General features: G+C 39.1%; 1 protein-coding gene and 1 non-coding gene across 2 annotated transcripts; one reads left to right on the forward strand and one right to left on the reverse strand.

The window, feature by feature from the left end:
• Window positions 1-5208: 5208 nt before the first annotated feature.
• LOC133793109 (small nucleolar RNA R71) lies at window positions 5209-5315 on the reverse strand. Its single transcript, XR_009874569.1, has one exon. It is a non-coding gene; the product is annotated as a small nucleolar RNA R71 (small nucleolar RNA).
• Window positions 5316-5940: 625 nt separating this feature from the next.
• Window positions 5941-8431, forward strand: LOC133791803 (uncharacterized). Its single transcript, XM_062229719.1, has 3 exons — window positions 5941-6841; window positions 6923-7019; window positions 8065-8431. The coding sequence occupies exons 1-3, from the start codon at window positions 5941-5943 to the stop codon at window positions 8429-8431; spliced, it is 1365 nt and encodes a 454-aa protein (XP_062085703.1).
• The last annotated feature ends 8508 nt before the right edge of the window (window positions 8432-16939 follow it).

Below are 16939 nucleotides of genomic sequence, written 5' to 3' on the forward strand. Positions count from 1 at the left end.
TAAAGCAATGTTCAGATCAAAATTTAAGGCATGAAAACTGATATTTAGGTCAATGCCTGTCATGTCGGAGTGAGACTAGGAAAAATCATCCTGATTTCCCTGGAGAAAGCCCACCAGTGCTTCCCGGACTTCTTCCTTTAGATTCTTTCCGACCTTGGTCTTCCTTTCGGGGATGGAGGCATCTAGGGCCACTTCATTGACTTCCTCCATGGGCTCAATAGCCTTCTCTTCCTGAACCCACAGGTCCAACTCGTTTGTTTCATCAAACAAAATGGCATGCACCTCCACCTCCTCGGGAAGAGACTGCCCGAGAGCCAATGCCTTGACCACCATTATTGGTTTTCTGATGGACACATTGTAGCATTGCCTCACCTCATTTTGGTCTCCTCGGACTATGCCATTCCTTGAGTCCATGGGGAAATTCATTCATAGATGCTGAATTAAAGTAACTGCCCCAAACTTCACCAAGGTTTGATGCCCCAAGATGAAGTTATACACCGAGGAGCAATCCACCATTGCGAAGGTGCAGTACTTAAAATCTTGGCGTGGCACCTCTCCAAGTGTCACGACTAGCATGATCTGACCCATTGGTATGTGACCTTCCCCTGAGAACCCATATAGAGGTTAGGTACATGGGGACAAGTCGCTTGTGGTCAACCCGATCTTCTTGTTGGCTGACTTGAACAGGATGTTCACTGAACTCCCATTGTCCACCAGGATCCGAGCCACCATATTATTGGAAACCTGGCTCTCGATCACCAAAGGATCGTGGTGTTGAAAGTGCACTCTTTGAGCGTTGTCCTCAGAGAGTGTGATGACTTGGTCAGTCATCCTTGGCATCTGAGCTGGTGATTGGGCTAACACCAACACCTATTCTGCGAGCCTCGGGAGGTGCCCCCCAAGTGGGGTCCTTTGGAGATGGTGCCCCCTCCCCCATTCACTGTGGGAGTTCAATGGACTATATGATGTTGTGGAGCCGCAGACACCGCACCCGAACCTTGGGGGGTTGCGGGCTGTGCGGGAGTTACCACAACCGAGTCATGAGCCTAGCGTGCTCCATCTCGAGCATACTGGCAAATGTGTCTCAGTTTGATGAGGTTTTTGATCTCATCCTTGAGCTGGCGATATTCAATTGCGTGGTGCCCTAAATCGTTATGAAAATGGTAAAACTTGTTGGGATCTTGCCTTTCCTTGTCTCTCTGAATGGACTGTGGCTTCTGGTAATGAACATGCTATTCTATGGCCACAATGATGTTCTCTCGAGAGTCCACTAGGCCAGTATACTCAGAGTACTGTGAGACGTACTTCTCTTCAAGGGCAGTTCCCTATCTTGTCTGCATTGCCCCATTTCCCTTAGGATTTTAGCCCTTTACTTTACCCCTGCGTCTGCTGCTACTAGGGGTTCAGCTGGGTGTGGCAGACTGGGATGGAGCAGCAACTCCAACACTGAATGCAAGCTGATAAGCATTATATCCACTGGGTGCTGCTCCATATCCTGTTGGATCCGTACTGAAAGTAGTGGGTGGAATGGCACATAAGCCAGCTGGCGGGACGCTTGGACTAGACTGGGCTCTCACCATACATGGTTGGACAGGAGCAGAGGGTGCATACTGGGTCCCCGAAGTCACGGGGCCAGGCGTCATCAGAGTGAGAAAGGCGACGGGCCCCCTAAATGCTCTAATTTGGGCATCTTCCCAACTGATATACTCTTGTGCTCGATAGATGAAGTCGTTGAGCCTTTGACAATCTCTCTGCTGGAGGTCATCCCACAACGGGGACCCCGCACAGATACCAGCCTGTATGGTCATTAGCTGCTGGTCATCGTTAACCCTTTTGGTCCTCACAACTTCCTTCTTTAAATGCTTGATGTAAGCTTTGAGGTTCTCGAATGGTCATTGCTTTATGTTGGCCAAAGCATTGACCTCAAAGCACACCTTCCAAGCAGCTATGAATTATCTTCAGAATGAAGACGACAACTAGTGCCACGAATGAATGGATCCCAGCCTGTGCTTCTTGAACCATTCATCTGCTAGTCATGTCAATCTTATCGGGAACACATGACCCTTGGCGTCTTCGGAGACGCGATGCACTGATATCAACCTAATGAACTTTGAAAGATGGTCGGTGGTATTTGTGGTTCCATCACATGACATGATGGCTTGCATCTTAAAGCCTCGCAATAATGAGGCTTCTATGATGTGAGGAGCACATGGCTCCCTGTACTTGTCGTTCGAGTCAGAGTCATGGCCCTGCCGTCAGACCATTCTGAGCATTATCCTCTTTTAGCTCTCTAACACTTCGCGGAGGGGGTCACAGTCTTGGTTGGCACTTTGGGCCGGGTTATCCCTCTTTTGAGCGTTGAGGCTTTCCCAGAGGTTTGACTAGTCCTTCCACCCAGGTTTGCGCCCAGAAGCCTTGTTACACCTGCGAGTGTTCAGGCCTTCTTGTAGGTCAGTTTTTCCACTGAATGCCCCACTGCCCTTGGGGTATGCTACTTCCGTTTCTCTATCGGGGTCAACTTTTTCACTATTAATCGAGATGCTAATGTCATGATCTTAGTTAACGAACGTGTTTGGCATGTTGGTTCATTGGCCATTATTCTTGTGGTGATGGCAAGGTGCTGGGGGTGAAAACACCTCTGGGCCTTGCACGATCCATATTGGTGCATCTGGGCAAAACACCCTAGGCTCCTCAGGCGCCGATGACCTAGCGGTGTCCTCGGGCACCTAGGCCTTTACTCTTTCCAGTTGGCCAAGGGGTCTGGTTGTCTTCCGGGTTCTGATGAGCCTTGTTTTTCTTAAGAGCAGGGTTGTCGTAGATCTTACTCTTGCCATAATCTTGTGACACTAGTGGGGCTCCAACTCCAGTTGGGTGAACGGGGGCACGCCAGCTGGCAAATCTTGTTCCTCATCAGCCGGGTGTTCTGGAGGCACACAAGCTGGGTCGACAAGTGGCACTTTAGATGGGTGCACAGGTGGCACACCAGCTGGCTACCTAGATGGTACTTCACCAGGGGGTTCCACTCGCAGCCCTTGGGCTGCTAGAGTATCCCTCATGGCATTAACCATCTCCTGCAGGGCGACGATATTACCCTCCAGGGTGTGAAGTTTCTGCTGCTTAGTGGCCACCAGGTCGTGGAGTGCCACAACTTCTGATGTCTCCTCTGCATCTATGGGTTGAGGGTATTCCTCCTCATAATACTCATCATCCATGTTGTCATATTAGATGTTTTCGTCATAATCTTCCACTATCTCAGGGAAGTCCTGCGGTGATGGAAGTCTGGTTTCTCCTCCCTCAACTCTGGCAGGTGGAGCTGCATCGTCTAATGCATTTCTCTGAGTGGTCACCATGACTATGTTCTTCAAGATTTCTCCAAGCTCTCAATAAAAGCACAAAAATGTTGACTGCCTTTTTCGCTATCAACTAAATATGGGAGTATAAAGAAAGTAATAAAAAAGAACACAAAGGTTTTACGTAGTTTAGGCTATAAAAGAGCCATAGTCCACGAGTCTATGGTATTTAGTGAGCGTGAAGTTTTTTTTAGCAAGCTTCATTGGTGGTTCTACGACATTGTATATATTGCACTGAGTTACAAAGTTTTTCTCTCTAAAAATCCGAACCCCCTACAAGGAGACACCCTAACCTTATTTGTAGAGGCTGGGGTCATTAATTTTAATCATCTATCATTAATACCAATTCTCCAATCCGGGGGTATTAATGTTGAATTAATACACACAAAATTGCACTAAATAAAGACTACGACCCAAACGTATTGCACGGGGCCCATTACAGAAAGTCGCGTACCAAGTTTATGGGGAACATATCTCTAACTGTTAGGGTGTGACGAACGTTTGCCCGTATCAGACGACATTGTGGGAAATGTTGATTGTCGAGGGTATGAACTCGACACCATTAATCAAGGATCACCAAAAGTTGACAGATGATCCTCTGATCACAGTGACTGACACTTGACATCAACTACAGGTCCGAGGACCAGAATCCTGGACCTGAGAGATGGGCGAGAAAAGAGAGCCTTTCAGGACATGACTTCACCTGGAGACATCCTCGCCTCGAGGATAGGTCTAAGGGCGTGGCCTCACTCGGAGACATCCATGACTTGGAGATTGGCTCGGGACGTGGCCTCACCTAGAGACATCCTCGCCTCGAGGGCAGACCTTAGGGCATGGTCTCACTTAGAGACATCCAAGACTTGGCCATACCAGATTTCCTTGAAGAGCTCACGCTCCGAGAACTTCATGACTTGTCATTACTCCTAATTTCCACGTGTCGTGTGGTGAAAATAGAGGCAACAATTTTGTTTCGTAATTTTTATGTTTATGTTTTAGCTTTTCTTTATTATCAATTTTTTGTTAGCCAAATTGAGATTAGGAATTAAATATTGGTAATCGGTAATTCAGTCTTTTGTGGGACGATACTCGTGCTTTTACACTTTATTACTTGAAACGATACGTATACTAGAGTTATCAATTTCACACAACTATTTTTTGGTGTCGTTGCCAGAGACTAAAAATTATTAATATAAATTCAATTAATTTTTACTCTAATTTGGTTGTTTTTCTTGTTATTCTAACTTAGTTTGTGTCTGAATTTTCTAATCTCGGAAAGTTTTGGTTTATGCGACGTGGAAAGTCATCTCAGATCATACCAGTGAATCCTGAGATAGAGAAAATTTGCAGACATTAAAAAAAGAAGAAGGGGTTGGAGAATACCATGGTTGAGAATCAAGGGAATGTAGCAAATAATGCTGCTAATAATGTTCAAAGGGCAGCAATTGCTACAGAGATCCCAATTGCTATAGAAGTGCCCATTGAACAAGGACCAGGGACCCTAAGAGATTATGTACTTCCCACTACCACAGGAGTGCATTCCTGCATCAAACACTCTACAGTTTCCACTAACAACTTTGAAATCAAGCCGATAATTTTACAAATGGTGCAGTCTACCGTCCAATTTGGTGGATTAGCGACTAAGGATCCAAACTTGCACATAGTCAATTTCTTAGAGCTATGTGCAATGTTTAAGACGAATGGGGTGAGTGACGATGCCATTTGGCTGAGACTGCACCTGTTTTCTTTAAGGGACCAAGCAAAGAGTTGGTTAATTTTGTTGCAAGCTAATTCCATCATGACATGGGAGGAACTAGCCGAAAAGTTCCTTGCCAAGTTTTTCCCTCCAGCAAAAGTTGTAAAGTTGAGAGGCAAAATTAATAATTTCCACCAGAATGACGAGGAGTCTTTGTATGATGCATGGGAGCGCTTCAAGGAGTTGTTAAGGAAGTTTCCTCATCATGGAATTAAGAAGTGGATGCTGGTCCACAACTTTTATAATGGGTTGGGTGGTACTACTCGTACCATAATAGAATCAGCAACATGGGTGCTTTCATGAGCAAGAGTGCTAATGAAGTGTATGAATTACTAGAGGAGATGGCCATGAGCAATTACAAGTGGCCTACTGAGAGGAAAAGTACAAATAATGTGGTTGGGATGATTGAATTAGATGTCATCTCAATATTTACATCTCAAGTGGCAATTCTTGCCGAAAGAGTTACAATAGAATAACCTCACAGCTTAAGCCATGCAATTGCAAATTGTACATGAAATGTGTGGAATGACTCATCCACCTAACCAGTGCCCTCCAGTGGATTTAAATAATTTTCCTATGGAACAAGTTCAAGCCATAGGAAATTTCCAAAGGCCAGCCAATAACCCATATTCCATTACCAAGGGTGGATGAACCATCCTAACCTTTCATGGAAAAATAATGAAGGAGCACAACAACCTTTTCCACAAAACCATCAACCTTTCCTACAGCCCCAACAACCTTTCCAACATCCTCCTGCAAGGTTCTATCAACCACATAATAGACCATCACATCATCCACTTCCCATGAGACAACCTAAAGCACAACCTGAATTAGTTTATGACTAAAATAAGAGCATCTATTAGAAGTTTGGAGACTCAGATTGGTCAGTTGACTACTTTAATGACATACAAGGCTCAAGTAAATTTGCCTAGCATTACTGAAGTAAATCCTAAAGAACAATGCCAAGCCATTATCTTGAGGAGTGGGACACAGTATGAAGGGCCAAGAAAGAATCAGTTAGATGAGAAGAGACAGGATCAAAAGATACAGAGCACAATAGAAAAGAAGCCTAGTAAAGAGAAGGTTACTGTTGGCCTCCTAGAAAAGGAAGTGGTATCTCCAGTGAGCAATGAACATCATATCAAGATCCCATATCCACAGAGACTCTATAAGAAAAATTTGGATAAACAGTTTGCGAAGTTTTTGGAGGAGTTCAAGAAGCTACACATTAACATCCCCTCCACCGAAGTATTGAAACAAATGCCTAGCTATGTCAAATTTATGAAATACATCCTGTCTAATAAGAGGAAGATGGGAGATTATGAAGCCACAACATTGACAAAAGAGTGTAGTTCCATTCTACAAAGGAAGCTTCCACAAAAGTTAAGAGATCCAGGGAGCTTTACCATACCTTTCACCGTCGAGAACTTTGAATGCAAGCATGCTTTGTGTGATCTGGATGTAAGTATGAATTTGATGCCACTGTCAGTATTCTGCAGACTAGGGCTAGGTGAAGCAAGGCCCACAACAGAGTTGGCAGGTCGTTCAGTTAAGTACCCTAGGAGAATTATTGAAGATGTGTCAGTAAAAGTTGACAAGTTTATCTTTCCAGCATATTTTATTATTCTTGATATGGAGGAGGATGCAAATGTCCCAATTATGCTTGGGAGACCGTTCTTAGCCATAGAGCAAGCTTTAATAGATGAGCAAAAAAGGGAGTTACGGTTAAGAGTAAAAGGTGACGAGGTAGTATTCAATGTATTCAAGTAAATGAATTATCCAAGTGCTAGTGATAGTTGTTTTCTAGTTGATATGATAGATAGAGTTGTAGCAAGGCAAAAGTTGGTTGAAGATCCTCTTGAATTGAGCCTTATAGTTCCAGATGTAGATGAAGAAGATGGTGAGGAGGCTTTGGGGTATTTGAATTGGATTAATTCTTGTTGACGGTGAGAACTCGTCAACAAAGTTAAGTTAGAAAAATTGAAATATAGAGCTTATCAATGAAAAACTTCAAATATCTAATCAGAAATTCAAAGAATAGTTGCAGAAAGAAAATGGTGAAATGAACTCGTATTTTTTATGGTGTAGTGCTACAGTGTTTTTTCCAACCCCCCCCAAGTGGAAGTGGGGTTCCTTTTATAGTGGGCTCTAATGGCCCCTAATACATTGTGGTCCAGGGGACCAGATGGTACATGAGTACACCGTTAGGAGAGTGGCCTCACGGGTAGTGGTGTCGGCTCCAGTACATGGTCAGAGTTCGTGGGGATGTCTCCACTACTTATTGAGTACGAGTGTCAGAGATTGATTGGTGTGGATCAAAACGAGTACTCTACTCTTACGACCACTACTTATCTGGCATGGGCATAGTGTCCGTACTTCTTCTGACTTGGTGTAAATCGCTATGAGGCCCTTCCAATTCGCCCTTATTGGTGTTATAGGGATCCATGATTTTACCTCTTGTTGGACTTATGGTAAGAGTGGTGCCCAGTGGTTGAAGTTAATCTTAAGGGGTGAGATAAGACCCCTCTAGTGAGGCCAATTTTGGGGAGGTGACCCCTTGTGGTGCGGATGAGGTCTGGTAGGGCCGAGTGTACCAAGAGGAGGCATGAGGCAAGGCTTCACGGAATGCCTCCAGCGAGACGTGGCTACTGGGTGCGAGGCGTGCATCTGGGCAAGCTGAGTGGTGCCACGCAGCCTTCGCGAAACGTCTCTAGCGAGGTGCGACTGCTGGGCGCGAGGCTCTCGCGAGACGCACCTCGCGAGGCGGTGCATCTGGGCAGGCCGAGTGGTGGCGCGCTGCCTTCCCGAGACGCCTCTAGCGAGGCGCGGCTGCTGGGCGCGGGGCCCCTCCAGTGAGGCGTGGCTGTTGGGCGCGAGGCCCTCGCGAGACGCCCCTTGCGAGGCCTATATTTAGGCGTTTAGGGGACTTTAATGGGTGCCTTGGATCTTTCACAAGTACAGAATCTTGAGCGTCTACAATTCTTATGAGCCATTGAGTGGAAAAAGGTTTGAAGAACTTGGACAAGGACCAGAGAGACCGCTACCTTCTATAGAGAAACTTCCTGCTCTAGAATTAAAAGCTTTGCCATATGATTTACGCTATGCGTATCTTGGAGAGAAGGAGACTCTTCCTATTATAGTGTCTTCATATCTTTTTGAGGTGGAGGTGGAAGAATTACTAAGGGTGCTTCAAGTTCATAAGATGGCTATTGGATGGACTTTAACTAATATAAATGTAATTAGCCCATCCACTAGGATGCACCACATTTTGGTGGAAGATGATGCCAAGCCGACAATTGATGCTCAAAGAAGGTCAAATCAACAATGAAGGAAATGGTGAGAAAAGAAGTTCTAAAGTGGGTAGATGCTAGAGTGATCTACCAAATATCTGATAGTGCATGGGTGAGCCTAGTGCAAGTGGTTCCAAAGAAGGGTGGAATGACAATTGTTAAGAATGAGAATAATGAACTTATTCCAACTCGTCTTGTGACAGGTTGGATAATTTGTATTGATTACGACAAGTTGAATAAAGCCACTAGAAAGGATCACTTTCCTTTGCCATTCGTTGATCAAACGTTGGATAGGTTGGCAGGCCACAACTATTATTTTTTCTTGGATGGTTATTTTGGGTACCATCAGATAGCTATCACACCTGAGGATCAAGAGAAGACAATGTTCACTTGTCCTTATGGCAATTTTTCCTTTAGGAGAATGCCATTTGGATTTTGTATTGCACCTGTAACTTTCCAAAGGTGTATGATGGCAATATTTTATGACATGGTAGAGAATGGCATTGAAATCTTTATGGATGACTTTTCAGTCTATAATTCCTCTTTTGATAGTTTCTTGGCCAATTTGGAGTTGGTTCTTACGAGATGTGAGGAATCTAACCTAGTATTGAACTGAGAAAAGTGCCACTTTATGGTGAATGAAGGGATTGTTCTTGGGCACAAGATTTTGAGCAAGGGTATTAAGGAGGATCAGGACAAGATTTCAACTATTGAGAATCTACTACCGCCTATCTCAGTGAAAGGGGTTAGGAGCTTTATTATCCATGCGAGGTTCTACAAAAGATTCATTAAAGGTTTTTCCAAGATTTTGAAACCCCTATCTATATTGTTGATGAATGAAGCACCTTTTGAGTTTGATGAGGAGTGTCGCCATACGTTCAAGGTACTTAAGGAGAAATTGACTTCAACGCCGATAGTTGTTGAACCTAATTGAGATGTACCATTTGAGTTAATGTGTGATGCAAATGACTAGGCGGTAGGAGCAATGTTGGGGCAACGAGTTGACAAGGTGTTTAGAACAATTTATTATGTGAGTTACACCTTGAATGATGCTTAGGTTAATTATGCAACTACATAAAAGGAGCTCTTGGGCATTGGGTTTCGCTTTTGATAAGTTTAGGCCATATCTCATTGGGAATAAGGTAATTGTATACACTGATCATTCCACCATTAAATACCTTATGACCAAGAAAGTTGCTAAGCGTCCCCTCATTCATTTGGTCCTATTACTGCAAGAGTTTGACATGGAGATTCGGGATAAGAAAGGGAGTGAAAATTTGGTGGTTGACCATTTGTCTAGATTAGAAGTGGAAGAAAGTCCAAGTATGAAAGTTGTGCAGATTAATGATGCTTTTCCAGATGAGCAGTTATTTAAAGTAAAGGAGAATAATGAGGTACCGTGGTTCATTGACTATGTTAACTTCTTGGCTGCCAATATAGTGCATCCAGAGATATCTAAACAACAACTTAAAAAGTTTTATTCGGAGGTAAAGCACTACTATTAGGAAGAGCCTATCTTATATAAACATTGTGTAGACTAAGTCATTCACCGCTATGTACCAGAGGATGAGGTGTTATTCATTGTCCCTCATTACCACACTCTTCATTGTGGTGGCCATTTTTGGGCTACAAGAACAACAACCAAGGTTTTTATAGTGCAGTTTCTATTAACCAACGTTATTTGAAGATTCTAATGTCTATGTAAAAGTGTGTGACAATTGTCAACGAGTAGGAAATATATCAAGACCATATGCGATGCCTCTACATGCCATATTGGAAGTGGAAATATTTGATGTTTGGGGGATAGACTTTATGGGACCCTTCACGTCATCTTATAATAGTATATTTTGCTTGTTGTAGATTATGTTTCGAAATGGGTGGAAGCAACGGAAGCTCCTTCTAATGACAAAAAGGTGGTTCTTAATTTCTTACAAAATAATATTTTCACTCGATTTGGAACTCAACTATTCTAAGCAGTGAAGAGACTCATTTTTGTAAAAAATGATTTGATGCTTTGCTTGTTTGGTATGGAGTGAGGCATAGAACAACGCTAACCTATCATCCCCAAATAAATGGGAAAACATAAGTATCCAATAGAGAGGTGAAAATAATTCTAGAAAAGAGCATCAACAGTTTAAGGAATGATTGGTCCAAGAAGCTTGATGATGCGTTGTATGCTTATAGGAAAACGTTTAAAAATCCTATTGGCATGTCGCCATAAGGGTTTGTTTTTGGTAAAGCATATCACTTGCCAGTGGAGTTGGAACATAAAACTTATTAGGCAATGAGGCAACTGAATATGGATATGAAATTATCTGGTCAAAATAGGCTCATGGAAATAAATGAACTTGACGAGTGGCAGAATGAAGCTTATGAGAATGCAAAGATTTACAAGGAATGTACCAAAGCTTGGCATGATAAAAACCTTATTCGAAAAAAATTTCAACCAGGGCAACATGTATTATTATTTAATTCAAGGTTGAAATTGTTTCCTGAAAAATTGAAGTCAAGATGGTCAGAGCCATACACAGTGGTGAATGTCTTTCCTTACAGTGTTGTGGAATTGAAAGATAAGTCCAATAAAACATTCAAAGTGAATGGCCAATGAGTTAAGCAATACATGGGTGGTCCCATTGATCAAGCCAAGTCAGTCCTCCTCTTAAATCCATTCTGAAGAGAAGGTTCAGCGTTCGACTAAATGACATTAACAATAGCACCATTGGGAGGCATCCCTATTCATTTATTTATTAGCTTGTAATTATGAATTTCATTGGACAATTATTTTTAATTTTCTTTCTTAGGTTTTAGTTTTTATTTTCAAGTTTCATGACTCATTTTGTAGTGATTGAATCGTGCAAATCATGAAAAAAGGCTCAAAAAGGCCAATTATGGACTACTACTGCGACCGCGCCCACAGAGCCCCAGGACTTAATACGTGAGTAGCGCGACCGCGCCAGACATCATTCAAAACAGCTGTGAGAGGAGAGTACCATGATCGCGCTATACTATAGTGTTAGGATTAATGCCCTAAAATCACGTGAAGATATTTTATTGAATTAAATAAATTAACAAATTTATTATATTTGAATATTGTAATTATTGTTTGAATTAATTATATGATAATATCAAGAAAATTCCTTATTCATTCATGAGAATATGATCTTGTATTAGTACGAGAGAATTAAGATTATATATAATGAATATAATAGTCAGTAACATATTAAAGTATGAAATCTGTAATAAATGGTTGCTAGTACGGTTTGCTAAGCATACGAGATGCAAGTAATCTAGAATCAGATTACTGATGTGGATAGATATCTTAGTAAATGTGCTATATATAATAGAGATTATGTATAGAAGGTCCGATAAGAATTAATTATCTTTATAAACTTGGCGGTTGACATAAAGATTTAATTCTTATCATAATAGATGATCATTTGTAGATCAGTTTAAATCCTGAGTATTCTTAAACTTCTGTTTGTGTTTATTGGATCTTCTGATTCACTCGTTAAGGTTTCTTTGTACAATGAGGCTAATGACTTTTGTTTTGGAGATTTAATATGATGAATGGCTGGGAACATGAATTACAATAATGGAATCCATACTTTCCTAACGGGTCGAATATTGGTTCCCTTAAGAGTTAATTCTGGAACTGAATAGTTATTGAGCTCAGAAGGAGCTTACTTCTTACTTATTGATGGCCCTGTTCAAGCTTTCCATTTGGGCCAACAGAGCCTTGAGAATGTCGTGAGTGGTTGGTTCAGGCAGAACCGGGATTTCGGGTTCATCTGACATAGTAGCTACAATGGGAGATTCAGTGCTTCTTAAGTCGATGTTGACCTGTATATAAGTCAGATGTTGGAAGGCTTGCAGACCATAATATGAATACTCTTTAAGTAAAATAATACCCCTTTTATTCTTTATTATAGTTTAGCTGAGTAGCTAAGAGGGGACTTCGACTTTCTCGAAGCAGCACATGAGACAGAAGGATTCCTTTTTATTAACCTAGTGCTGCTTTAGCTGGTAGAAAGCGGTTAGCGCCTGTCGTAAATTAGGTTCTGAAAGGTTGTGACAATGAAAATTTTTCCTATTCTATAATTTTATAATAGATTAATTATTTGCCAGTGAATTAATGGTATTTAAGGATCAAGAGGTAATTATAAGGGTAAAATGGTAATTTTGACCAGCTCTAATTAACGAACCAATAAATGGAGGACACAACTGCAATTATTAATTATATCAATGGACTATAAGAGAAAACTCTCTAAATATAATTCTATAAATAGTTAGAGTTCAATTCCATATTTATAGTAGAATTATAGAATTAATAAATAAGATTATTATATTAAAGCGATTAATTAATAATCTGGTTTATTGAAGCTTCGTATTATAGGTCATTGGTCCCCAGATCACATCTGTTATACAATGTCAAGGGTAAGGATGTCAAAAGAAAGATTTGTAGAGAGAAGAACTTAATTGCAAATGAATTAATTTTCTAGGGCAAGAAAATAATTATGCTATAATTGTAGGCAATTGATTAATTATGAATCAATTAATTATTTGACTATATAGTTTTTATTTTGAAAAACTATAGATTAAAATTAATATTATTATTGTTTGGATTAATATATAGAGAGAGTGATAAATATCTTATTTAGAATATGATATTTATTTATTTATTTAAAACTAATATTTGAAGATAAAGTAAAATTTGAATTAACTCATATTTATGTTGGGATAAATATATTGTCTTAAAAGTTGATTAAACAAACAAATGAGAAAATTAGGGGAAAGCCTAATATGTGGGGCGACACACTCACTGTGCAGTGAGTGTGGTGCCACACACAAGGATTCCCCAATCCCTGGGATTTGAATTTTGAATTTCAAATTATTTGTTTAATGAGTTATTTAATTATTCATTTTTAAATATGATTTAAATTAAATAATTAACTAGTTATAACAGATCAATTTTAATTTGAATTCTATTTTTAATAAAATAAATATTAATTATATTTATAAAAACTGATAAAGTGATACTTTCATAAAAGAGGATAATTTTTTATGTGATTAAAAAATAGACTCTTTCTTTGAGACAGAAGCGATAGTTTTCCTAAACCTGAAAACTCTTCAATTCCTATTCTCTCAATCAAACCCCTTTAGATCTCATGTGTTGAGTACATCTAGAGAGTCATAAATCAACATTTTGATTCCTATGTGCCCACACACGTCCTTGTGTGTTTGAGAGAAGATAAAGGTGTGAGCTTTTAGAACTTGGATAGGAAGATCATTGATTTTATACAAAAAGATTCGAGGACACTTGATAGGCTAAGAGGTAATCTCTAATCTGATTGTATGTGATTTAATATATATATATATATGGAAGACTTCTCAATGGTTACTACCCATAGATGGGTACTAAGAATTATGATGATGTGGCAACATTGTGACTTGGTATAGCAAGACACCAACACATAATTATTTTTTTTGTACATTAATTTTGAATTTAGTTATTTTTTTCTGCCATAATTAATGTTGTTTCCAACCGGTGAGAGACACTTGCTATATTTAGAAATTGACATGCATTTGAAAAATAAAAAGTTTACAATATTGTATTTTCATAATAAATACACGTTTTATATCAGGTAACACTTACAAAAATTTTTAAAAATCAAAATTTATTTGTACAAATATTAATTAACAACTATAATTATGAATCATTGATCTTAATCCAATGGTTAATATTAAAGTAACCATCCATGAGTAGTAACCATTAAGAGTGCACCCATATATATATGTGTGTGTGTGCATGATATTGGCTGGTATTAATAAATATTAAAAATGGCCCATTCCACACTGCGTTTCTTTGATTTCCTCTTTTAATACCAACATATAGTGCGACCGCGCTGACGCGAGCAGAGAGTTTTAAACTCTCACATTTTCAATTTTTTTCAGTTTTAGTTTTTTTTTTCAGAATTTTTTTTTCTCTGCTATTCTTTTTCTCCGTTTTTCTCTCCATCTCTCCCTTGAATCCGAGCTTCAACTGTATATTAGTATGAAATTTCTTCCCAAACTCTCATTTAATCTTTGTTTTGATCTTAATCCGTCTACTTTATATGTGATTTAGGCATTGTAATCTTTTCATTGAACTTTTCTTGAGTTTTATAGGTGAAATCTGAAATGCTTGATAATCTTGATGATAATGTGGTTTTGTTTTTTGGATTCTCATGTTTATTGATGACTATATGCTTGATTTTTTTGGGGGTATTGATAAGTATTGATGGATTGTTGAAGGTTTATGCATTGAACAAGTTTGAGGGAAATTTGTCGCCTAGAATTTGGGGCTTTCAAAAATCTTGATACTATGATGAAATTAGGATGAATATGATGAAATTATTGTGCTATTTGTGAATTGTTATCCTCTATGTTGTTGAATTTCATTACAATTTGAGAGAATTTTGCATTTGAAATTTCTAGGGAATGGAATTGGAGGTTTGTGTTAATTGTGAGGAATTGATGCATTTGAGATAAAATTGAGGTTCCATTGAGTACTTATTCATTATATAATACTTGATTATGCTTCGGTATTGGTTCAATTGGGTCATTTCTTGCATAATTGAGTAATTTGATAAGGTCAATACATTGGGATTTTTAATTGTGCATTTAATTGTTCATGTTCTAGTGTTTGGTTGTGTTCATTGACATTATTTGAATTTTCCTGGGTAATTGCTTAATATTTTTGAGGTTTTCCTTTGTGTTTCATTGACTTAATTTTGCAGGATTAATTTTATGAGATGGTACCCTCTAAGAAAAGAAATAAAAAAGTGCAAGAACAAGTGCCTCGACTCCAAGATTCTGATATAGAGATTAATGAGCCTACTTCTAGATTTTCCAATGACAGTGCTAAGTCTATGTAAAGATTAGAAAAGTCTAGGAGTTTGATTCAGGAGAGGGGGTTTGCAACTAATGCTGAGGGATAATTTACTTTCCCTAAATAGTGTGTCAATGTTATTAACACCCATCACTGGAAGTATTTTTGTTCCCCACCCATTCATGTTGTGATACCAATTGTGCGATAAATCTATGTCAATGCATTCGAACATGATTACACCTGTGAAGATACAATTAGCTGGAAAAATGTTTATTTTGATATGAAGACAATTAATAATTTCTTTAGGTTGCCCACATGTGACAATGATGCTTATTAGGATTTAAAAAATAATTTGTGTGAGGAGAGTACCTGGGATTCAATTTTTCCTGCCTTGATCCAACCGAGAGTCAATGGAATTTTAATGGGACAGTTAGAATAGGTTTTCCCTTGAATTTGTTAACCCGAGAGAAAAGACTTTGGTTGAATTTCCTCTGTGCGACTCTTACAACTAGTAGTCATGCAACTATTGTAAATCCTAATAAAGCAGTATTACTTTATGCTATTTTGTCAGGCATGTCTATTGATATTGGTAGGATTATAGCCTTACAATTCCATCATGCATTATTCACTCAAAATGTGGGGTTATATTTTCCTTGTTTAATAACAAGTGTGTGTCTGAAAGATGGGGTTGAATTTGATGAGATTGAGGAACTTTTGAATCAAAATGTAGGGTTATATTTTCCTTGTTTAATAACAAGTCTGTGTCTGAAAGCTGGGGATGAATTTGATGAGATTGAGGAACTTTTGACTCCTTTGATTTATAACACTCCCATAGTTAACAAGACCAAAACATTTGGCCCTTCTAGTGTTATTTCGGCAGGTGGTACTTCATCTCAGGCTCGGCCTAGACATCCTCCTGCTTCTTCTTTGAAGGAGAGGATGAGTAGATTGGAGCTGAATTTCTAGGAGCATCACTTGTAGAGTGTTAATATGGCCTAGTATAAGTATGGGTATCAGTTGGCATTTGTGTCCCATTTTGGAATTGACACTACTCAATTGCCTCAATTTTCACAACCACCACATTTTGGCTATCCTCCACCTGAGGAGGACGGTGGTGAGGGTCCTTCATCATGAGTTGTTTGAGTTTTCAGGTAAGTTTATAATTCTTCGTTTTTATTAAACATTGGGGACAATGTTTAGGTTAAGTTTGGGGAAAGGAATTTATTGTTTTGTACATATTAGGTTGTGTGTTTGTGTTGTTTTGGTTGTGTTTTGTCTAGGTTGTTTAGAGTGTCAGTTGAATCGAGTTGACAATGATTAGCCAATGACAATATGATTGAATGATATGTTGTATAAATTGAATGAGAATGAAAATATAAATATTTGTGTGCTTGGTTGAATATTTCTTTCCATTTTTACTTTGTCCACTTAAATAATTGAGAGCTTGGTCATGATTTTTAATAAATGTTTGTGAATGAATAATATTTATGCTTGCTGAATTTTTAAAATAAAATTGAAATTGAAATTGGTTTTATCCTAGAACTTGCTTGCTTCCTATTTGAGACGAAATCCTTGATGATGAATGCTTAGGAAAGTGATTTAGGATTTTTTTTTTTTGAAATGTTTGAGCCTTTCAAAACAGCCTATATTATTTTTTTCCTAATTACCTAATTTTGAG

The sequence above is a fragment of the Humulus lupulus genome, chromosome 7 (assembly GCF_963169125.1).
Source record: "Humulus lupulus chromosome 7, drHumLupu1.1, whole genome shotgun sequence".
NCBI lineage: Eukaryota > Viridiplantae > Streptophyta > Magnoliopsida > Rosales > Cannabaceae > Humulus > Humulus lupulus.

Excerpts from the sequence above, each read along its gene's own strand:
- LOC133791803 (XM_062229719.1), top strand. The coding sequence starts at position 5,941 with ATGACTAAAATAAGAGCATCTATTAGAAGTTTGGAGACTCAGATTGGT. Across the intron at positions 6,842-6,922 it reads GTTACGGTTAAGAGTAAAAG|ATAGAGTTGTAGCAAGGCAA; the intron begins GTGACGAGGTAG and ends TTGATATGATAG. Across the intron at positions 7,020-8,064 it reads GATGGTGAGGAGGCTTTGGG|AATCTTGAGCGTCTACAATT; the intron begins GTATTTGAATTG and ends TCACAAGTACAG.